General features: G+C 41.1%; 1 protein-coding gene across 2 annotated transcripts in view; it reads left to right on the forward strand.

Annotated features, from left to right (window-relative positions):
- The window catches only part of Wdr7 (WD repeat domain 7), a 272,930-nt gene that overhangs the window by 39,985 nt on the left and 209,368 nt on the right, over window positions 1-23,577 (forward strand). For both annotated transcript variants that reach the window (XM_029471767.2, XM_021150163.3), the window contains exons 13-14: window positions 7,591-7,786; window positions 13,173-13,387. In XM_029471767.2, coding sequence (XP_029327627.1) covers window positions 7,591-7,786; window positions 13,173-13,387 — 411 coding nt within the window. The remainder of the gene's footprint in view (window positions 1-7,590; window positions 7,787-13,172; window positions 13,388-23,577) is intronic.

The raw sequence follows: 23,577 nt of genomic DNA on the forward strand, positions 1-23,577 counted from the left end.
CAGTGGTTAAGAGCACTGACTGCTCTTCCAGAGGTCCTAAGTTCAATTCCCAGCAAACACATGATGGCTCATGACCATCTGTAATGGGATCCGATGCTCTCTTCTGGTGTGTCTGAAGATAGCATATTCACATACATAAAATAAATAAATTTGAAAAGAAAAGAAAAGAAAAAAAAAGGAAACCCAGAAAAGCTCAAGGCTGTGTGCATGTTATGCAAGGGTTCTACAACCCGAGCCACATCCCAGGAATTTGTTTTTGTTTTGTTTTATAATAATGCCCCACTGTGTACCCCTGACTGGCATAGAACTCATGATCCTCTTGATTTGACCTGGATTGTATAGTTCCTATATTTTTCACAGTTTGGCAGAGATCTGTTGATGTTATTTCTTTTTTAAATGTTTATCTTTTTCCTTTTATTGAAAATAATTTTTCCACATACTATATCCTGATTACAGCTCCTCCTACCTCTTCCTTACTTCCCCTTGTATCTGGATTCCTCCCTTGTCTCTCATCACCCAGGGTGGACTTCCCCGTTCTCAGAGGAGAAGGGGGATGGGGCCAGGAGCAGTGTGCAAGGGGGAGACTGGGAGGAGATGGGGGCTGCAATAGAAAAATCGATAGCGAATAAATAGATTGATTAATGGAGAAAAAAACTTTAAAAAGAAAAAATAAATACACAGGCTGGAGAGATGGCTCAGTGGTTAAGAGCTGCTTAAGTCGTGCTCTTCCAAAGGATCCGGGTTCTATCTCAGCAACCACATGGCAGCTCAGAACTGTCCAGGCATACACGCAGGCAACACGCTAGTGTACATAAAATACAAAGAAAGAAAATAAATAAGTCACTAAAAAAGAAAACAAGTGGGCTTCTGTGGGATAATAATAAAATAAAGTGTAATAAGATAAAACAAAGCTAACACATCTGAGTAGGACAAAACAAAGAAACAGAAGGAAAAGAGCCTAAGAGAGTGTACAAGCAGCAGGCCCACTCATTTGCACACTCAGGAATCCCGTAGCAACACTAAATTGGAAGCTGTAATGTATATACAAAGGATCTGAAGGAAGTAAAGAGAGAACATAAAAATAAAATAAAAAATAAGATAAAATTAAAAATAAAACAAACCAAACCAGGAAGAGCCCCAGCATGAGATTATGAGACATGGGACCTCTATAGATGCCATTGAGTTCACTTCCCATTGCCCATCTACTGCTGGGAATACAGCCTACCTTTAAGAGAGTTCGTTTCCCCAATGGTGTGCCCATGGAGGAAACTAAATTTTTCTTGGCAAATGGTTTTCAACTGGAGATAGCTTCTGGGCCAGGGTTGGGGGCATGTGTCTACTTCTCCTCTCAGCTCTAGGACCCCAACTGGAGCAAACCCATGCAGGCCCTGTGCATGCTCCTCAGTCGCTGTGAGCTCATGTGTGCATTGACACTGTTGGCTGAGAGCGCCTTGCCTTTGTGGTGTCCTCCATCCCCTCGGGCTCCTTCTGCCTCCTCTCTGCGGGAGGGGGAAAGGACGTGATGGAGACATCACAATTAAGGGCTGAGTTTTCTGGATCACATCATGCTGTAGGTCTGCATTTGTTCCCATCTGCTGCAGGGGGAAGCATCTCTGATGATGGCTAAGCAAGGCACTGATCTATGAGTGTAGCAGAATGTCATTACGAGCCGTTTTATTGCTACCTCTTTTTCTCTTTATGTAGTATTTGGTTTTATCCTAGGTCCTTAGGCTATCTGGTCTAAGGTTCTTGGCCACCAAAACAGTAGAGTGGGTCTTAAGTCAAATCAGGTATTGGGTTGGTCACTCCCGCAGGCTTAGTGCCACCATTGCACATGCATTCTTTCAGGCAGGACAGCACTGAAGATGAGTTTGTGACTTACTTGGTGTTTGTCTTTCCTTTGGTGTCATGCAGAGAACCTTCCTGGACCAAAAATGGTAGAGTGGAGGGGTGAAGTCTTTATGTAGGCACCAGCTCATATCCATGTTTAATGAGTTGTGTTGGTGGTGTCTTCGGCAATGGGGTCTTGCTGTCATTTTGTGGAGAGCAACCTTGGAAATAGCCTGGGTTGTGTGGGGGTTCCCATGGGACCCTTTTGGCCAACAACTCAAAGAGGTGTAACCCAATCCCAAAACACTGGGTGGCAAGAATGTCCAGTTTGGGCCCTGCACAATTATTGGAAATTTCTTTAGATTGCCTTCACACACACACACACACACACACACACTCTTATGATTTCCATCTTCCTGAAGAACCACACACTGATTTCCGTAGTTGCTGTATGAGTTTGCACTTCCACCTGCGATGAATGACCATTCTCTAAGTCCTCACCAGCGTGAGCTATCATTTGTTTCATCGATTGTAGCCATCTGAAGGGTGGCTACCCAAAGTCGTTTTCTATGCATTTCCCTGATGGCTTTGTTTTTCTCAGCCATTTGAGTTTCCTCTTGTGAATTCTGTTTAAACCAGCACTCACTCCATTTTTAATTGGGTTATTTGTTTTCTTGATACCCAGTTTTTTAAATTCTTTATATGTTTTAGATACTAGCTCTTTATTGAATATGCATTTGGTAAAAAGCTGTTACTTTGTTCAAATGACAGTGTCTTTTGCTGTGTAGAAGCTTTTTAGTTTTATGAAGTCCCATTTATTAATTGTTCTTAGTGCCTGTGCAAAAGGTATTCTGTTCAGAAAGTCTCCATGTGCCAATGAGTTCAAGGGCATGTCTCAATTTCTCTTCTATCAGATTCAGTATTTATGTTGCAGTCTTTGATCCACTCTGTTGTGTTTTGTGAAGGGTGATGTATATGGGTCTATTTGGATTCTTCTATATGCAGCTGTCTAGTTCGATCATTACAGTGTTTTGAAGGTGCTATTTTTTTTCTAGTGTGTATTCTATTTTTTCTATATTTTCTAGTGTAGATTCTTTATACAAAACAAAACAAAATAAAACAAAACAAATATCCATAGGTGTGTAAATTTATGTCTGGGTCTTCAGTTTGATTCTGTTAATAAACCTGTCAGTTTTTATGGCAGTTTCATGCTGTTTTTATTATACAGCTGTATAGTACAACTTGAAGTCAGGAATGGTGATACCATTTTTACACAGAGGCATACATAAGTTACAACAAACACACACACACACACACACACACACACACACACACACCAATATTTTAATATGTAAATGATGGAAAGAATTTGGGGTATGAATGCTTTCCAAATAAGTTTTGGTGAGAATGTACTACATTTTAGTTGGTAACCTTGGTGTATGTGTCTCTGTGAGTGTGTCTGTAGCCTGTGCCAGCCTGGAACTTTCTATGTAGCCTAGCTTTGTCACGAACTCTTCTTTTCCTCTTGGCTCTGTCCCTCAAGTTCAGAGATGACAGGTATGAGTCAGCATGCTTGGCTTGTATAATCACTTTAATTATATCATCAGAGTGCTTTACGCATTCTCTTAGTATAATGCGGCTGCTAAATCATCTTCAGTTGATGTTTCCATGTTGACGTAGAAATAAGAAATGAAGTGTTATTAATAGGTTATAAAATTAGTCATTATACACAAAGTAGATGGCTAGTGTTATTGTTCATAAAGAAAGTTGGATACAGAAAATGTGGTACATTTGCACAATGGAGTACTACTCAGCTATTAAAAAACAATGAATTTATGAAATTCTTGGTCAAATGGATGTATCTGGAGGATATCATCCTTAGTGAGGTAACCCAATCACAAAAGAAGTCACTTGATACGCACTCACTGATAAGTGGATCTTAGCCCAGAAACATAGAACACCCAAGATACAATTTGCAAAACACAAGAAAATCAAGAAGGAAGACCAAAGTGTGGATACTTCATTCCTCCTTAGAATAGGGAACAAAATACCCATGGAAGGAGTTACAGAGACAAAGTTTGGAGCTAAGACGAAAGGATGGACCATCCAGAGACTACCCCACCCTGGGATCCATCCCATAATCAGCCACCAAACCCAGACACTATTGCATATGCCAGCAAGATTTTGCTGAAGGGACCCTGTTATAGCTGTCTTGAGTGAGGCTATGCCAGTGCCTGGCAAACACAGAAGTGGATGCTCACAGTCATCTATAGGATGGAACACAGGGACCCCAGTAGAGGAGCTAGAGAAAGTACCCAAGGAGCTGAAGGGGTCTGCAACCCTATAGGTGGAACAACAATATGAACTAACCAGTACCCCCAGAGCTCATGTCTCTAGCTGCATATGTAGCAGACGATGGCCTAGTCGGCCATCATTGGGAAGAGAGACCCCTTGGTTTTGCAAACTTTATATGCCTCAGTACAGGGGAACACCCAGGGCCAAGAAGTGGGAGTGGGTGGGTAGGGGAGCAGGGCGGGGGGAGGGTATAGGGAACTTTTGGGATAGCAATTGAAATGTAAATAAAGAAAATATCTAATAAAATATGTATTAAAAACATTTTAAATAAATGAAGTTCAAACATTAAAAAAAAGAAAGTTGGATCTAAGTATCAAGAAGAAATATGAGCTGTTAAATATTTTTAGGAAGTGCATCTTTAATAACTCTCAGGACAGATAAGAACATGTTAATTGTGTTTTAGCGAATATTTTAAGTGCTTTCATTTAATAGATAGCTAAGAATCATTTATCATAATTCTGCTCATTGAATGAAAATTAATACCAAAGAAGTACTCAAATGGTCTTTTTCCTTCTACATTAAATAGACTAAGCATTTGCTTTGTTCATATTGTTGATTTTTTTTTTTTTTTTGTACAGGCTTCAAAGGTAGTCATCAACTCAGTTTATTAGTAGAATCAGACTTAATGAGGTTTAACTCTATCGAGTCATTTCTACTCTAGGCATAGCATTAGGCATGACAGCTGAAGTAGCAGACTGAGAGCTCCCAAGCACAAAGCACTGAGAATGGCGTGAAGCTTTGAAACTTCCAAGCCACCTCCAGTGATGCATCTCCTCCAATAAGGACACAACTTCTAATCTTTCCCAAACAGTTCCACCAACTGCGGAACCACATAGGAGCCTATGGGGGACATTCTCGTGCAAACCATCACAAAGCACATTGCAAGTGACATATGTAGCCCAAACTAGCTTCTAACTCTATCACCTGCCTCAGTGAAACACTGTCTAACCAACAAGCTATTAGCTCTGTGTGGGTGCCGGTTCATGTGTTCATGTGTGTATGCCTGGGTGGTGGTGGTGGTGATGATGGTGGTGGTGGTGGTGGTGGTGGTGGTGGTGGTGGTGGTGAGGGTGGTGGTGGTGGTGGTGGTGGTGGTGGTGGTGGTGATGATGATGATGGTGGTGGTGGTGGTGGTGGTGGTGGTGGTGAGGGTGGTGGTGGTGGTGGTGGTGGTGAGGGTGGTGGTGGTGGTATATAGTATGTGTTTTGGGGAGGGGTGGTTGCCAGAGGTTGATGTTGGATGTGTTCCTCAGTTGGTCTTCACCTTATTTTTGAAGAGATGTTCTCTCCCTGGGGCCTGGAGCTTCCTGGCTGGCTAGTGTGGATGCTAGGGTTAGTGTGTCTCTTCTTCCACAGCACCGGTCTTGCAAGTGTGCACCACTGTGCTCGGCTTTTAGTGTAGGTGCTAGGGACCCAAATTTCAATTGCTATGGGCAGCAGGCCATTTACTGACTAATCCTTTTTATTGGAGATTTTAGAGGGCTCATGAGTTGAAGCAGTAAAACCACAAGGGCAGGCTTGATGGGAGCACAGGATCAGAGCAAGAGCAGGGATGGCTAGTGATGATTCTTTGCAGTTAGAGATGAGGAGCTCCGCTTCATGGGGCAGAAATACAGAAACCCACCTTTCCAAAACAATTAAATACCAGATGCAAAATAAAAAATAGTCATTATCACCTGATACAGTATTCATCTCTTCCTTGTAGAATTAGTGAATTATTTGACAAATCCAGAGTTAGTGCTAATGATAATTCATACACATTCAAGGCTTGCACTTTATTAAACTGTCTTTCATCTGGAGTTAGAATATATGTCTTGTCCACTGATAGATTTAGTGTATGTTTTGTAAAATAATTGAAAGTAAGAGCATCAGGATATGTAAATTTGCATGTGTGTATTTCCCAGTTTTAGTCTATGGTGGCTAAATTTGAATTAGTGTTTTAGTTTGTCAGTTTATTTTTATTTATTTGGTAATTATAAAACTAATTTGTACATGTCAGAAATGTGTTTATTTTCTGTTGTTATTATGTCTTTTTCAAGCAAAAAAGGCATTGAATAGTCATAAACAAGCTTAGTAAGTGTCTAAGGCAATTCTGTGTAATGCTTTGAGCAAAGTTTGTAGTCTCTCTCTGCACTTGGTTTTCTTACCTTTAAGATTACTTTCAGTTGTAAGCATTCACCAGAATAAAAGTACAGCTAACTCCTGGTGGAGAGGGAGTAGGAGATGTAGGGAGGACCAGTGAGAGCCACATTCATAGACTCAGGATGCTACACTGTTGTAAAGGAAAACTCAGCCTTGAGCTGGGAGCATTCACAACAGACAAGGGCCCAAGCACAGTCACATTTACACCAGCATTGTAAAGGCTCTAGGACATCCTATGGCTCAGATTAGAGCTGAGGATGGATTGTATTTATAGTCCTAGTACTTGATTAGTTGAGGTAGGCATAATCTAAGTCTGAGGCCAGCCTAGGCTATGCCAGGACACTTGGCTCAAAAACAAAACAAAACAAAATAGCAAAGCATTTTCACTGGAACAAGAGCTATGCAGCATTACGGGCCTTATTTATTAAGACAGTCACAATAAATTCAGATGGTTGCTTTCATATGGTTACATATTAAATTGCTTACAAATTGTCCTATAGAAACTAAAAGTCTTTTAATTTGCTATAAGTGTAGATTCAGCTCTCTCTTGCTAGTGAAAATCATTTCTTTGCTTATTCATCAATGATATTGTTTTAAAGGGAAATTGAAGGGTAGACATTAGTAACGAGCAGGGAACACTCTGAGAAATGTTTAAGTGTCTGTCGTGTGGTTAGTTGAGTGCTGTGCCTTCTGTCATTATAGGCAAATACCACGAAGGGAGCAGGGGTGCCGGTCTGCAGACAGTGTGTGAAGGGAGAAGACAATGTATGTTAGCTGTGCCTCGCAACTGTGTGAGACTCTGAGGGACTCTATTGGGACAACAGTGCAGGGAGAAGCATGGGTCTAAATGAGCCGTGAGCAGAAAAAAAGACCACAGAAAGCTCTCTTTGGAAACAAAGAAAAATAAGTTCATATTACAGAAAGAGAACAGACACATAAGAACAGATCACCCCACCCACCCTGACCCGCGCCATCCAGTTTTGCCTTTGCAGATGTAGCAATTGTTTTAGGGAGGTTCTTTTCAAATATCAATGACATCTTTCCAGTCTTTAATCTTTCATTATTTAGCACTTTTAAAGCATATCTATTTGAACCAGGAACTTTTCATTAAAATCTAAAGAAGAAATTGTTCAGAGTGACCTAATATAGTGGTAGGTTTTCAGTGGTGTATATATATAACCTATTACTTAACTTATTGGGAGACAAGGTCTACTTTATTCTACTTTTAATGTAAATCTAATGAAACTTTATTCTCCTTTTTAGGCAAGAGTTCAACACTGCATCTGTTCCGTAGCCAGTGACCACTCTGTAGGACTCCTGAGTCTGCGAGAGAAAAAATGCATCATGTTGGCGTCTCGACACCTCTTTCCTATTCAAGTGATCAAGTGGAGGCCTTCCGACGACTACCTGGTGGTGGGATGCACAGACGGCTCTGTGTATGTCTGGCAGATGGACACTGGTAAGAATGAATGTGGAGAGGGAGTGGAGTCAAATAGTTCTTTATATAAAAATGTGGAAATGTACAGAGGTTTTTATAGATTTTTCTTGTAACTATCCTTTCTAATTTTATTTTTATCCATGATGGCATGTGTAGCATCCTTGTATTTGCTGTATCATGTTAGACCTTTAGATGGTTTGACAGTCCTTAAAGACATGCAGTGGAGGGAGATGTGCAGATGAGGACGACGGGGCAGTGATGCCCATATTATGTATGGATGGCCAAGCAGGCTGAGGGAGGCTGTTGTGGCTCATGTTAAAAAGCAGTGGAAAAAGTTAAAGCCAGCTTTGATTTGAACAGCAGAGAAGTGAAGCTGGCTGGGTCATTTTAGGAGCCAAATTGAAATGGACACTGTAGGCTTTAAAGACAGCATGCGAGTTTTCAGTTTTATGTATGTACGGGTCTAGTTTAGAATAAATAATGCTCAGCTGAAAAGCACAGGCACTGATAGATGTGCACATACCGATCAATATAGTTTTTTACCAGGAATATTTCAGCAGGTAACTCAATGGTTTAGTTTAAGTTTTTTTTACAAACATATGTGCTAATACTTTTGCAATTTTAAGTAATGTGTATGAATGTTTTTATTCTCCTTCTGTCTGCTCTTTAGAGTCCTTTTGAAGTAGATTGGACAGGCGTTTTTTGCTTGTCCTGCAGCAGTGGAGTAGGGATGAGTACATGCGCTTCAGCCGTCTTCACAAGAGCGAGCACTCCTAAAATCTAACAGACTCCTTTGCATCTAACTCTATATTCTGCTTTATACTGTAATTAATATGTTCTGTTATATTTTAAAAGCACTAGAGATTAAAAGAGAAGCAAGGCAGACTGAAGTCACACAGCTCTGTGGTAAACATTACCGCTGGGACATTTATTTCTGATGTATTTTTGGGTGATTTTAAGGGGAGAATTGCTTTGGGTGGAGAGATGGCTCAGCTGTAAAGAGCACACACTGCTCTTGTAGAGGATCAGCCCTCAGCCCGCTGGAGCTTCCACTCCGGGCGTGTGTACATCCTCCTTAGGCACTCACACTCACATGTCGAGAGCCACCCCAAAACATACACATCATTTTAAAAATACGTAAGAAGGAAGGATTGGAGTTTTCCTGGGTGTCCGCCAAGAGATACCAAAACAGAGTCTTTCCTGTCCCCTCATAAAACCCCAACTCGTCCCTATATAAATGTTCTCTCTGAGAAAAACAGGATACGGAACCTCAGGGTACAGAACTAAAAATCTCATCAACTTCCATCAGAGAATTTGAGGATTTTAGAGAAGATGGTACTCAGCAGCTGAATGAACGTAAAGGGGATAGCTGTAACGACTGAGCTATGTTAAGAAAAGATGAGTTCATGGTTGAAAAAAATGACAAAGACAGTACAGGATAGACAAAGGAGAAGAGTGCCAAGGCAGTGGCCTTGATATGATCTTCAAGGTCAGAGCAGAAAATCTCCTCAAATTAAAGAAAGACTTACAGGCAAGTCAGGATTGACTGACGCCATGCATCAGATGGACATCACAGATAGTCTACAGAATATTCTGCCCAAACCTCAAAAGGTATGATACTCTGTTATGCTTGCAGACAGGAGCATGTTGTCCTCTGAGAGGCTGCATCCATAGCTGACTCAGACAGATACAGACACCCTCAGCCAAGTAGTGGATGGAGCTTGGGAACTCTTATGGAAGAATAGAAGGAAGGATTGAAGGCCCCGAAGGGGATAGGAACTCCATAGGAGGACCAACAGAGTCAACTAACCTGGACCCTTGGGGCTCTCAGAGTCTGAACCACCAACAAAAGGACATATAGGGGTTGGACCTAGGCTTCTCCATTCCTATATAGCAGATGTGCAACTTGACCTTCATACATGTCTTGAACAACTGGAATGGGAGCCGTCCTAAAAGCTGTTGCCTATATGTGGGATATGTTCTTCTAGCTGCCTTGTCTGGCCTCAGTGGGAGAGGAAGCACCTAGCCTTGCAGAGACTTGATGTACCCGGGTTGGGGGTTTGGGGAGCTACGCACTCAGAAGAGAAGGGGAGGAGGAATGAGGGAAAGATTGTGGGATGGGGTGATGGGGGGGGGGCGGGCAGTGAGCGGGATGTAAAGTAAACAGGCACACAAAAATTAAGAAAAGAGAGAGTCCATTTCTACCCAGTGGCCACTGGAGGCTTCTCAAGAATGAGCTGCATGCACGGACAGAAAACAGATCCTAACCAAGTCAGAAAGATTGAAATAGCTCTGGTGGCCTATGTGACAATAGTGCCACAAAGCTTAAAATTAACAGCAAAGAAATCACCAGTAAGTACAGAAACTTCCTGAGCTGAAACAAATCATTACTGAATGATAAGTAGGTCAATGACATAAAAAAGAAATAAAAAAATTCCTGGAACTAAATGACAATGTAAACACAATACCATAAAAAAAAACCCTGGGACACATTAAAAACAGTCCTGTAAGGGAAAGTCCAGCTCTAAGTGCCTGCAGGAGGAAGTCAGAGCACACATGAGGAACTTGATGATGTCATTCAAGAATTTCAAACAAGAACTAACCATACCAAAATCCAGAACATGACAAAAAAAAATAATAAAAATCAGAGCAGAAAGCATTGAAATGTACAATACAAAGACATGCATATAAACAATAAAAATCAATACAAAGAATCAACAAATCCAAGATAAACAAGATTATCAGACCCCTTCAGACACCAATGAAACTTGTAAAGAAATAATTTAAAAATCTGTGCTATAATTTTAAGTTGAAAAATATAATTGAAATGGATTAATTTCTAGATTCATCCAAAGCACCAAAGTTAAACCAGGAGGAGATGGACAACCTAACCAGACCCACAATGAATGAAGAGATTGAAACAGTCAGAAAAAGCTTTCTGATTAACAACAGCCCAGGCCCAGATGGATTCACAGCAGAATCCTACCAGACTGTCTAAAAATCCTCAGTACAATTCTCACAAACTAGTTACAGGCATGCATGAAAACGATTCTTCACTGTCAATCAAGTTGACTTTATCTCAGAGATGCAAGTATGGTTCAACATACACATGTTAGCAAATGCAATAAATCACATACAATGGCCTAGTGACAAAAATTACATGATCATTTTAAAAGATGCAAGGGGGCGGGGAAGGATAATGTCCAGCACGTCTTCATAGTAAAAGTCCTAGAGTGTAGGACTTAAAGGAGCATATTTTAACCTAATTAAGAATACATACACACAGCCGGGCGTAGTGGCGCATGCCTTTAATCCCAGAACTCGGGAGGCAGAGGCAGGCGGATTTCTGAGTTCGAGGCCAGCCTGGTCTACAAAGTGAGTTCCAGGACATCCAGGGCTATACAGAGAAACCCTGTCTCGAAAAACCAAAAAAAAAAAAAAAAAAAAAAAAAAAAAAAAACCCCAAAAAAGAAAGAAAAAAATAATACACACACACACACACACACACACGATAAAACTAAAGCCAACATAACCCTTACTGATGAAAAGCTTCAAGCAAGCCCTATGCCTTTGAAAAGAAGAAATGCAACTAATGTATGACTGTATGACTGAGGGCATCTAACCTAAAATCAGCAGAGCTGGTTCTCATGCTAACAGCAAAGCTCCCAGTCCATGTGAGGAGCGTTAGGCTTGAGTGTCTCCCCAAACACTATGAGGATGGCTAAGGTAGCTCTTTGGAGTTTAAATACATTTCATACATCAAATCCTGCCTGAATCTGATTTATAGTGCTTCATTTTTTATTGATTTGATAAATAAATAAATTTAATAAATAAATAATGTCAATACCTTCATGATGTGCCTTCCCAACTCTCTAGGGGCCTGTATATCACTAGCTACAGCTTGCACATCAAGAGGAGGAAAAACATGTATCTCCCATCTCAAATGTGATTTCTCCGTTTTTATTTGTTGGCCTTCCCCTCCCTGCTCCCCATGGATTTGCAAGAACTACTATAAGCTGTTAACTATGTGTCTCATTAACCTACAAATAGTGAGCATAAACATTTTAGAGTGAGAGAATCACCTTCAACTCTCTAGCTCTTGGGTACTTCAGCGTTCTGAGTTTGAAGAGGCCTGTAAACATTTAAGGAAGGGTCTGGAGAGCTGTCTCAGCAGTAAGGAGCACTTGCAGCTGCTGCAGAAGCCTCCAGTTCAGTTCCCAGCGCCTACTTGGCAGCCTGTGACTCTGACACTCTACGTTCAGAGGTTCTGACACCCTCTCCTAGGCTCTGCAGGCACTAAGCATGCCTGTGGTGCACAGAGCACCCATGCAGGCAAAACATTCATACACATAAGAATAATTTCATCTTAAAGATGTTTAATAAACAGTTGATATGCTGGTAGTTATAAGTAACGAAAAATAAAACAGAAAATGAGAAGCTGATAAAATAATCTGGGAAAAGTGGGGACGACATTTATGCTGGAAGAAGTTTGTGTTCTAACTTAAGAAAGAAATATGTAAACGGGGCCACAGTGCACATCTATAATTTCAGCACTGAGAGACAGAGGTTTTGAGGGAAGCCTGATCTATAGAGTGAGTGCCAGGACAGCCAAGGCTACATAGAAAAACTGTCTTGAAATTGGAATCAATCAATCAATCAGTAAATAATTAAGAAATAGAAGGGAAGGCCAGATGAGGTGCTTTGTAGTAGCTGTGGGTAGAAAAAGTACTATATACTATTATATATATATATATATATATATATATATATATATATAAAATAGTTTATAAACACGAGAAACGTTGCAGTGATGGAACTAAGAACCCAACAGATCCTACAGTGGTGGAGTGCTTTCTTCCTGCCTAGTGTGAACGAGGCACAGGATTTAATAACCAGCAATGAAGAAGAAATTTTTGCATACTAAATGGAGAAGACACAACATTTGCATTTCTGTTCTGTGGATGCTTTCTTGAAAAAAAAAAAAGCTTCCGACATTATTGAAGGAGAAAATGGACCCATTTTATTGAGGGTTTTTGTTATAGTTGTATAAATGTTGGTAGAAGACTAAGTGAGGTAAGATCATTGAGTTTAGTGTTTGTAAAGAGTGTGAAAGCAGTAGACTCGTTAAGAAAACTCTCCTGGGAAACAGATGAGGGGAAAGGCCTGGTAGAGGTTCTTAAAGCCTTCATTAGAGTTTACTGGGAAGGTTTGTGAAGACTTGGGGGAGAGGAAGAATTGTGGGCTCTACATGGAAGATTAGTTTATGGAGGAAGTACAAGGGGATATTTGTGGGTAAATACTAAGAAGACATCCCTCCTAATGTGCTGTACCACTTTTTTCTGTACCTGAACAATGAAATCACAAGTTGATAGTATTGTGTAATCCACGTGGAGGTGCTGCCTTCCAGGTGCGCTGGATCGCTGTGCCATGGGAATCACAGCAGTGGAGATACTGAACGCTTGTGACGAAGCCGTTCCTGCCGCTGTAGACTCTCTCAGTCATCCAGCAGTCAACCTGAAACAAGCCATGACCAGACGGAGTCTCGCCGCCCTTAAAAATGTGGCCCAGCATAAGCTGCAGGCGCTTGCAACCAACCTTTTGGCTCCTGAGGCCTCTGACAAGGTGAGCGTGGTGTGTAGCTTCATTGTCCCTGGGTTCCATGCAAGGTTATCTAGTAACATAGCTGTTTCCAATCCTGAGCATTTTATCAAATAAAAGGGTTTTTTTTACCCATCAAAATCTTAAAATTATTTTTACTGTACTAAATGATATTGGTTTGATATTATAAAAAAAAAAAACCACAGTTTTTAAACCCTTTGTGTAATCTTAAGTTCAATTCAATTTTCCGAACTGATACTTGCAATCCAGACCCTTGCTGCTTCTCTGTTTGCCAGAAGGATGTCCTACTAATGAGCTGCAGCAGAGCCAGGCCATTCATCTGGTCCCCCATCCTTCATTTGGAAACGCTAAACTGCTCTTTATTTTGTGGCTTTCTTCTTGATTTCCGTTTTTTCATAATGGTTAAACTTGCGTATAAAACTGAAAGGGTTTGAAAGTCTCCCCTGTAAACTGACAGTCATCATGAGTTAGGGAATGCTGGCAGTGGAAGAGAATCCACCGCTGTCCCACTGACCCATAGCCGCCATAATTGGCAGTGATACCACCCTTTGATCATCCTTTCTTTCCCCAAGACATTAATGTTTTATCGGCTCAGTTGTGGTTCATATTTCATTAGTTGGACTTTGGAAATCCTTCGGTGGTTTTTCTCCATACCTTCAGGTCCATGCTCTAAAGTTTGAGGAGAAATCACAGCTTAAATGTGTCTGTTGCCATGCTTGTCCTTTGTTTCAAAGAATCCTGTACTTGGCCCAGGAAGTCATTGTCTCATACAGTGTGGCACCACTTTCATTTTGTACAAATGTGAAAAACAGTGTATTAAAGAATTTGTCCATGTTGTTATCTTTAAGGAACAAAAGATACATTCTTATATTTCTTGATGGTAGTAGCTCCTAGACATGCAAGATTAGAAAAATAATTTTCTAACACATAGCTGGAAAGCTAAAGAAAAATAAGCAGTGTAGTGCTCTTTATGAATGGCTTTAGTAAGTGGTCAGGGTTCATTAGGTAATTTTTTTTTTTTTACAGTCTTGTTTGTCCCTCTTTTAATAGTGTATTTTATAGTGCAATTAGCGATGGAAGCAGAGATAGTTGCTGGAGAGTAATTTTTGCCTACACAGTAGACAGTTATAGGAGGGGGAAAGGCTTAGGCAGCTGAGGCTGCAGGAGGATAATCACTTCATGAAAAATGGATGTTGGCTGTACCATTAAGGGTTTCTCTCACTGGTCGTGCACGCTGTCACAGTGAGTTCATACGTGCATCAGCCCTGATGGCCCGAAGAGGCTGCTTGGTAGAAATCATCACCACCTCTAGCTCTTAGCATCTTTCTACTTCTTCCACATAGATTCCTAAACCTTGTGGCGAGGGGTTTGCTAAAAACATTCCTTTTAGGGCTGAGATCTCTAGGGCTTCTGACTGTCTTCACATTGTCTGTAGGTCTTTTTGTGAATTAGGATGTACTGAAAAAGCAGCTTCTCTGATGAATGCAGAGCAATGAACTGACCCGTGGATGTAGCAGTATGTCATTAGGAGTCATTTTGTTGCTGTGTCTAGTTAGCAGAATAATAATAGTAGGTTTTCCCCAATGCCCAGCCCTCTCTAGTCACAGTTTCTGGCCTCATTAACTGTGAAGTGTGAGTTCCATCCCACGTTTGGTTACTTACATAACATCGATGCTGCTATTGCCCCAGTCTGTCTTGCAGGCGAGTTACTGTTTATAGCTTGGGGAGATGAGCGATTGCTCTTTTCTGCTATCATCTCTGAGAACATATCATCTTCCAGTGCTGTGAGTGCGAGTCTGTAGGGGTAAAGCTTCTAGTTGGGCACCAACTTGAGCTCTCATGTTCAGTGATGTAAATGGTATCTTCGGTGACTTACCTTCAGGTTGTAGAAGGTAACCAGCAATATTGGCAGTTGCCTGTAATGTTTCGAGGTGTGGTCTGGGGGTTCCCTTTGGCCAACGACTCAACAGGATGCAACTCCTTCCTACTCCTGGGGTTTTCACTTCATATCATATGATGTCTAGTTTATTCATTACCTCCTGTATTATATGGTGGCCCCAGTTAAATTCCATTTACATACGTTATATATCTTAGGAAGCTTCTACCACAGCAGATTTCCATAATGGTCTTTCAGAAGGTTGTTAGTGTTAGTTATGCCTCTCCATAGCCCCTCCTTTACATTGTCCTCCCATTCCCCTCTGAATTTAATCCTCCAATTCTAATTTACCCTTTTCCCCTTTATAGTGTTAATTTCTGTTTCTCCCTTCCTTGGACCAGCCCTCATATCCTCTGATCCTTTCCAAGCTATTTAACCTATGAGGAGTTTCTAAATAAGACACACCTATCTAAAGATTGAAAGCGAACATCCACATATGAGAGAAAGCACGCAACATTTGCCTTTCTGGGTCTGAGTTACGTCGCTCAGGACAGTTGTTTCTAGCTCTGTCCATTTACCTGCAAGTGTTTACATTTTGTTTTTCTTAACAGTTAAAGAATATTGCATTGTGTACATGTACCATGTTTTCATTATCCATTCATCAGTTGATGGATGTATAGGCTGTTTCCAATTCCTAAACAGAGCAGCAGCGAACCAGGTGAGAGGTATGTTGGTTAGATTTATGTCAGTTTGACACACGTTAGAGTCTTTTTTAAAGAGGGTCTCTTGTTTGTGAGACATCCCATCAGACTGGCTTTGTGCACATGCCTCCAGGGTGTCCTCATGATTACTTAATGATTAATGTGGGAGTACTGATGGGAGTTGTTCCTGCGTTGTGTAGGAAGCAGGCTGAGGATGGCGAGCAGCCCAATAAGCAGCCTATGGCCTCTGCTTCAGTTCCTGCCTCTAGGTCTCTGCCTTGAGTTTTTGCTCTCACTTCTTTTGATTATGCATTGTGATGCAGAAGTTTAAACCAAACAAACCCTTCCTTTCCCAGGTTGATTTTGGTCTTGGTGTTTTATCACAATAGAACATTAACCAAGACAGCAGGTCTCTCTACCCTTAGTGTCCTGTGAGCTTAAGCTCAGGAAACTTGTAGCTGGCTAACAGGTAGTTATGTTCTCAGCTCCTTGAGGAGCCTCCTCACTGATTTCTCAGTGGCTCTACCAGCTTGCTGTCCCAGCAGTAATGTCCCCTTTCTATAGAAGCTTCTCCAGCACCTGCTGCCATTTGGTGAAAGGCAAGAGTAGCTTTCATTTGCATTTCCCCAGTGGCTGAGGATATCAGACTTTCAGGAAGTGTTTGTCAGCTATTTGTATTTCATATTTTTTTGTTTTTTTGTTTTTTGAGACAGGGTTTCTCTGTATAGCCCTGGCTATCCTGGAACTCACTTTGTAGACCAGGCTGGCCTCAAACTCAGAAATCCGCCTGCCTCTGCCTCCCGAGTGCTGGGACTAAAGGTGTATGCCACCACCACCCAGCTTGTGTTTCATATTTTGAGAAAAACTTTTTATTTATATGCCCTGCTTTAAAATTGGGTTGTTGAGTTTTTCTGTATATTTAAACCTGCTGCATACACAATTGATAACATTTTTTTCTAATTCTCTAGGCTGCTACTTTGCTCAAATAATGCTGTTTTTTGCCATACAGAAGCTTTGTAGCCTCCTGAGGCACAGTTTAGTAGCTGTTAGTCTTTTTTTTTTTTTTTTTTGGTTTTTTGAGACAGGGTTTCTCTGTATAGCTCTGGCTGTCCTGGAACTCACTTTGTAGACCAGGCTGGCCTCGAACTCAGAAATCCGCCTGCCTCTGCCTCCCAAGTGCTGGAATTAAAGGCATGTGCCACCATGCCGGATGTGGTTGTTAGTCTTAATGCCTTGGCTATCCTTGTCCTTTTCAGAAAGCCCTTTCCTGTGACAGTGAGTTCAAGTCCATCTGGTTTGATGATGAGGCTCTTCGTCTGGAGCTGAATTTTGTGCAGAGTGATAGATTTATATCTCTTTTATTCTTCTACACGCAGCAGTCAGTTTGACCAGCACCACTTGTTAAAGATGCTGTTTTCTCTTTAGCATGAAGTTTTTGCTTCTTTGTCAAAAATTATGCATCCATAGGTGTGTGGATTTACATTTGGGTTTTCAGTTCTAGTTCACTGATCACCATGTCTGCTTTTATGGTTATACCATAGTGTTTTTATTACAATGCTCTGAGGTACAATTTGAAATCTGGGATGGCAACACCTCCAGCATTTCTTGTATTAAGGATTGTTTTAGTTAGCTTGGATTTTTCTTTGTTTCTTTCCCTGTGAAGTTGAAGATTGTGTTTTCAATATATGTGAATAATTGAGTTGGAATTTTGATGGGGATTGGGTTGGATCTGTAGATTGCTTCTGGTACAATTTTGCATGGGGACTTGATTTTTTTTTTTTTTTCTATCTTGTTTTTCCTCTTGTCTGTACTAAACTTCCAATGGGAAGGCATCAAGTGCTTCTTTTTATTTTCAGTATTTAATATAGCCTAACTACCTTATCTGTGACGATTACTTGTAACATGCCTAAGGCATTCAGGAAGAAGTTTGTTTGCAAGTGTAGACTGAGATCATACTGTGAAGGAACTTGATTCCGAAGCCGAGGGTTTAACAGGGAATTCTATGATGTTGAACAATTTTGAAAGATTTTCATTAAAGAAGACTTTTCCATGTGTAAGAGCATCTATTAAGTAGTAATCAGTGCTGTCAAGGGAAAGTAGTAGGACTACTGTATTGGTACAGTGAGCGGTCATCAGGGTCAGAGATGAGATGAGGCAGTGAAGATAAAGAAGGGCTGGCATGTGCACTCCAGTGTGAGTTGAACAAACAGTTCTTCACAGAAAAGAGCAAGAAGGTTCTGTCTCTCAGGAGTATTTCAGAGACACCAGCTGAGTCTGTGGAGTATCCTGAGGATGATTAGAGCAAGAGATGGTTGCTTCTTCTAGGTGGCAGTGTATTGTGTGTGTGTGTGTGTGTGTGTGTTTGTAGGAACTTGTGGTGCTGGTCGTTTCCATTACTCCTGGCCAAAAAGAGGAGGGAGGGGCCACATGGATGTCTTCAGTTAACACTAAACCTGTGGCACCTGTCAGCATATGGAACATATATCAAGCATATACCAAGAGTCTCAAGCATCCTGGCTCTCTCAGTGGCCATCCACATCTCAAGCCCCCAAGCCACTCTTGTGGCCCCTGCATCTCTGGGCTACTCCTTCTTCTCAGAACCCAGCCAGGCTCACCATTCTGCAGCTCTTGCTATTCTCAGCATTCTCTCTCTCTGTCTCTCTCTCTCACTCGCTCTCGCTCTCTCTATGTCTCTCTCTCTCTCTCTCTCTTTCTCTCTCTCTCTCTCTCTCTTGCTCGCTCGCTCACTCTCTCGCTCTGCTCCTCTCACTCTTTCTTTTCTAGTCCTTGCTTACTGCCATTCTTTGTCACAGTTAGCCCTGGCCATGTCCAATCCACTGGCCATTGTCTAATCTCTCTCTCTCTTTCTTCTTTCTTTCAAATGCCTCTGTCTCTCTGTCTCTGCGTCTCTGTCTCTGTCTCTGTGAGGCCCTGACTGGTATGGAACTTGCCCTGTATCTAATCCAATATCACACTTCAGTAATCCTTCTGCCTCTGTCTCTTAAGAGCTGGGACTTCAGGCAGGTGTGATATTATATTCAATTTTTTATGAGCAATTATATATTATTTATATTATTGTTCCTTTAAGACAGGGCTTTTCTTTTTCCTTTGTCTTTTAACCATTGAAATATGTAGTGTTTCAGTTACTTTTGTTCTCACTTTACTGGGAGTTTCCAGAGTGTCTTGTGTCTGAGGCTGTCTGTCTTCCATCAGGTGAGCTCATTAGCTCATTTGATTGAAGTTCATGGTGGTCTCTTATGGAACCTTATTCCGTTGTTGTTAGTTCTCCCTAGAATCTGCAGGTGGTGCTCAGCACTCACTCATCAGGTCCTTAGAGCTAAGAACAGCTTTTACATGTTTACAAGGGTTTCAAAGAGAAAGTATGCGACAAACCACGTGAATCATTACAGAACAAATATGTGGACTTTTTACAGTGCCAAATGTCACCACTCTTTGTTCCATCTAGATGCTAATGATCACAAATAACAGCAGCTGCTACTTCATCTTGAAATAAGCTAGGAAGAGCTTTTGTGGCATGTCTCCTTCTAAGATCAGTCTTAACAGTTTTCTCAGATAATAACTCTATATGTCGTCTTTCTCTGTTGACTGCTGAGCCTCACCCAGGGCCTTACACATGTTAGTGTGTAAGCTTGACATTTGAACTCACCTGTTACAGCATGTTCACTTTTCACACATATATGAAGGAACATTGTTTGTAGGGTGTACAGGCATGTGCTCTTTTATGTGTATATGAGTGTATATCATATATGTATATTTTATAGGTTGGAGTAAAATACCTTCAAAATTTTCAACTCACGTCAACATTTTTTCCTAGTTTGAAACAAGTGAGTTTTAAATTTCTATGAATACAATATCAATGATTCAATTAATCAGTAACACTAGATTAAAAGTTGTAAATAAACAACAAGAACTTGTTTTGCTAATTATATTGTTTTTGGGTTATTTTCCTGCTTTAAAGAATTCTTAAACATGACTTGTTTATTTATGATGATTTTGTAGCATCTTTAAATAATGAATATCCAAGGTACTACCCGACAGAACTCTTTGGTCCTAATGTCGAGTTGGTCATGTGCATTTTGCATAGGAGCTGTTGAGTGGATTTCTGATTAGCCTGTGTAGTGCATAGTCAGTCTAATGCATCATTATATCATGAGCCAAGGTAAGGTGGTTTGTTCTGTGACGTTTTTAACTTCAGATTGTGTTTTGCTTTGGAAATACGCTAAGAAGATATTTTTTTATAAAGGGAAAACATAGCAATGGAATGTATGTGAAATACATCAGGTTTTTTAAATCACTCCTTATAAATGTAGTTATAGGTTACCAAGGAGCACTAAGGAGATTCAAACTATGACCTCAGGAGCCAGCTCCTCTTAGCCCTCATGTGAGGTTCTTCATCTTTAATTCCACTGTAAGACTTTGAAGTTATTATGATAGACGTATAAAGGTTTTTGACTAATTATAAATATTCTATCAATTTGAAGAATTAAGTTCTTTTAGTATTTGTGAAAAAAAATCTGGTTTTTATTAGACCATATAAAATATTTTAAAACTTTTTGACTTTTATAGTTTATGCTGCAAAATAATTAAATCAGTCCAGTTCAGTAAGCATTTATTGACTAGTTAGGTACTGTGTTAGGCCCTGGAGAGCCAAATGAATAAGACATGATATTTACTCTCAGGAAATATGAACAGATAAATTGGAAAACTCTGTCTGCAATGGTGTGGTGAGACATGCTGAAAGTATTGCAGACGTCCTCCTAGCCCGGGGTGATCGTGATTGGCTGTTTGGGGGAAGGATAAGCGGAACATATTTAGAGTTTGAATGGAGAAGGGTTGCACTGTGTTCCACAGGAAGGAAGTGGAGAGACTCTGTTCAGTCACTGTTGGAGCTCAGCTGGAGGCCAGTAGTGGTGGGAAGGAAGAAAGCTGAGTTCATCTTGTACCAGGGAAGATGCTGAAATTTTTCCCTTTTACCTCAGTGGCTTTCAAAACTTAAAAAAAAAAAAAAATCTTTAGAGTTCTTTACTCAAATGGAATTTTACATGAAAGCCAGTCAATAGATTTGATAGGAAGGAGTACAGTGGAGAATTTAAACTCAATAGTTGAATTGAGTTGTATTCAGTGGGAGCCGATGATTGATTGGGTCTGAGTAATAAGGAAGGTTTATCCAAAGGTCCCCTGATTGACTGACTGGGAAGTGGCTCTATCAAAAGTCTGATATTGAATGTATGAGCAGGTTTTATAGGGACAGTGAAGAGCTGTTTGCTTGGTTTATGGTAAACCTGAAGTGCCTGTGTGTTACATATGTCAGGATGTTTGTCAGGTGGTGTAATTTAAGGGTCTGAAACTTGAGGGATTGGTAGGGTAAAGGGATGCATATATTGATGAATTCTTGATATATATATATATATATATATATATACACATCTATATACACATATGTAAGTATATGGAACACCTATGAATATACAAATGCATTTATTCATATATCATATATATGAATACATATGATATATGCTATATGTGGATATGTAAGTATATATGAATATATATATATAAATATATCCACATTTATAAATAAATGTATATCTGAAAAAGTATATATGGCTGGTTCTTAGTTCTATGGAGTAAGTGAGATCATTCATTGATATGCAGACTTAGAAATAGGGGCTTTAAAGGGAGCATGCTGAGGAAGGATTAGGTAGGAGGAAGAGGGAAGAATATCTGAGGAGACGCAGGAGAACGTGCTGGTCAGCAAAAGCAAGAGGTGCAATGTAGAGGAGATGGCAGTGTGAACTGTAGTCAGCGTTCCACCTCCAAGGACCAGGTACGGTTGTCAGTCAGGTCAGGTATCCTTTCTTCAGGCCGTCTTTCCAAGGGCAAGGCTGGGCTGTAAAGGACTGAAGCAGACATTAAAGTGGAAATAGAAAGACCAGGAGAAGTTTGTATGAGAGGAGATGGGAGGAGCAAGAGAGCAGTTAGGCGGATATGTAGTTTTGGAGACAGCAGAGAGTGCCCTTGGCTGAGGACAAAGCCAGCAGGGGGGAGGAGCCCGAGAAAGGAGAATTGGTTATTGATAAATGAGGAAATGCTCGTGCATTTAAGGGAAATCTATGGGGATGCAGGGCACTGCAGGAGGGAGCTGGGAGTGACAGAGGCTCAGGGCAGAGGAAGCCAAGAACAAAGAGAAAGAGGGGCTAAATGTGCAGTTGTGATAGGCTAGAATAAAGGCACATGGGAAACAGAGGGTGCATTTTCTTACTGTTGCAGAATTACAGTCCTGTCAGGATGCTGCAAGGTAGCTCTAAAAGAATGGTTGTGGCCACGCCTAGGGTCCCAGTTGGAGGACGGAGGATGAGTGGTGGTCTTTGAGGAACTTCCACTCACAGAAGGCCCTTATGATGGCGGTTACCAGACTGCGCTGCACATTGAAATCACCTGGGATCTCTAAAAACCGCCTGCTGCCCAGCTCCCACCACGGCCTTTCTGACTCAGTTTATGTAGAGGTCCAGCAGTGCCTTGAGAGCTGAGAGAGGCCCTCAGGTCAGTCTGAGGCAGCAGCCCGTGAAGCACAGCTGTGATAGTGAAGAGCAGCTGTAGGCAGTTCTCAACTGTAGGTCAGGACACGGATGCTCAGAGCATCTCAGTCGGGGTCCTGGTGAGCATGGCTCTGCAGTGTCCAGCTGAGTCAGCAGAGGGCATCACGACTAGAGTGGAGACAGCTGAGGACCTTCGAGCCTCTCTGTGACTCTCAATTTTGGGTGATTAAAAAATGCTTTTCAAGACTTTGCTGTTTCCCAGTATGTCAAGAGCCTCATAATAAGAACACAGTGCCATCCAAAAGGCTTTGTACAGGAACAGGATGGAGAATAGGTTTAAGAATAGCATTTTCGGGGCTGGAGAGATGGTTCAGCGGTTAAGAGCACTGACTGCTCTTCCGAAGGTCCTGAGTTCAAATCCCAGCAACCATATGGTGGCTAACAACCATCTGTAATGAGATCTGATGCCCTCTTCTGGGGTGTCTGAAGACAGCTACAGTGTACTTACATATAATAAATAAATAAATCTTTAAAAAAAAAAGAATAAGCCGGGCGTGGTGGCGCACGCCTTTAATCCCAGCACTTGGGAGGCAGAGGCAGGCGGATTTCTGAGTTCGAGGCCAGCCTGGTCTACAAAGTGAGTGCCAGGACAGCCAGGGCTACACAGAGAAACCCTGTCTCGAAAAAAAACAAAAAAAAAAAAGAATAGCACTTTCACATGTATCTGGTCAAACAATAGCTTGAAATTCATGCAGCTAACCTCCCTTTGAACAAACCAGTAATGAAACTGGCAGTATATTTTTAAGAGCAAGAGCAACATCAGAAATCCATCATTTTTGCTGTACTGATAGTAAACATCCCAGCTACAGAATGTGTCTGTGCATGTGCCATCGCTTGTGATGTCATGTGACTGACATGCAGTTAGAATACCAAGTGTTCTTAACTGTGTTGCCACATGCTAACACGACTGTGAAGAGATACAAAACTAGTTCTGCTAGCAAAATAAGCAAATGTAACGTCAGTGGTTTGCCTTGTTGCTAAGTGATTCTGTGCTTA

Source organism: Mus caroli, unplaced genomic scaffold, assembly GCF_978045245.1.
Source record: "Mus caroli unplaced genomic scaffold, Mus_caroli_1 scaffold_19, whole genome shotgun sequence".
Taxonomy (NCBI): Eukaryota; Metazoa; Chordata; class Mammalia; order Rodentia; family Muridae; genus Mus; species Mus caroli.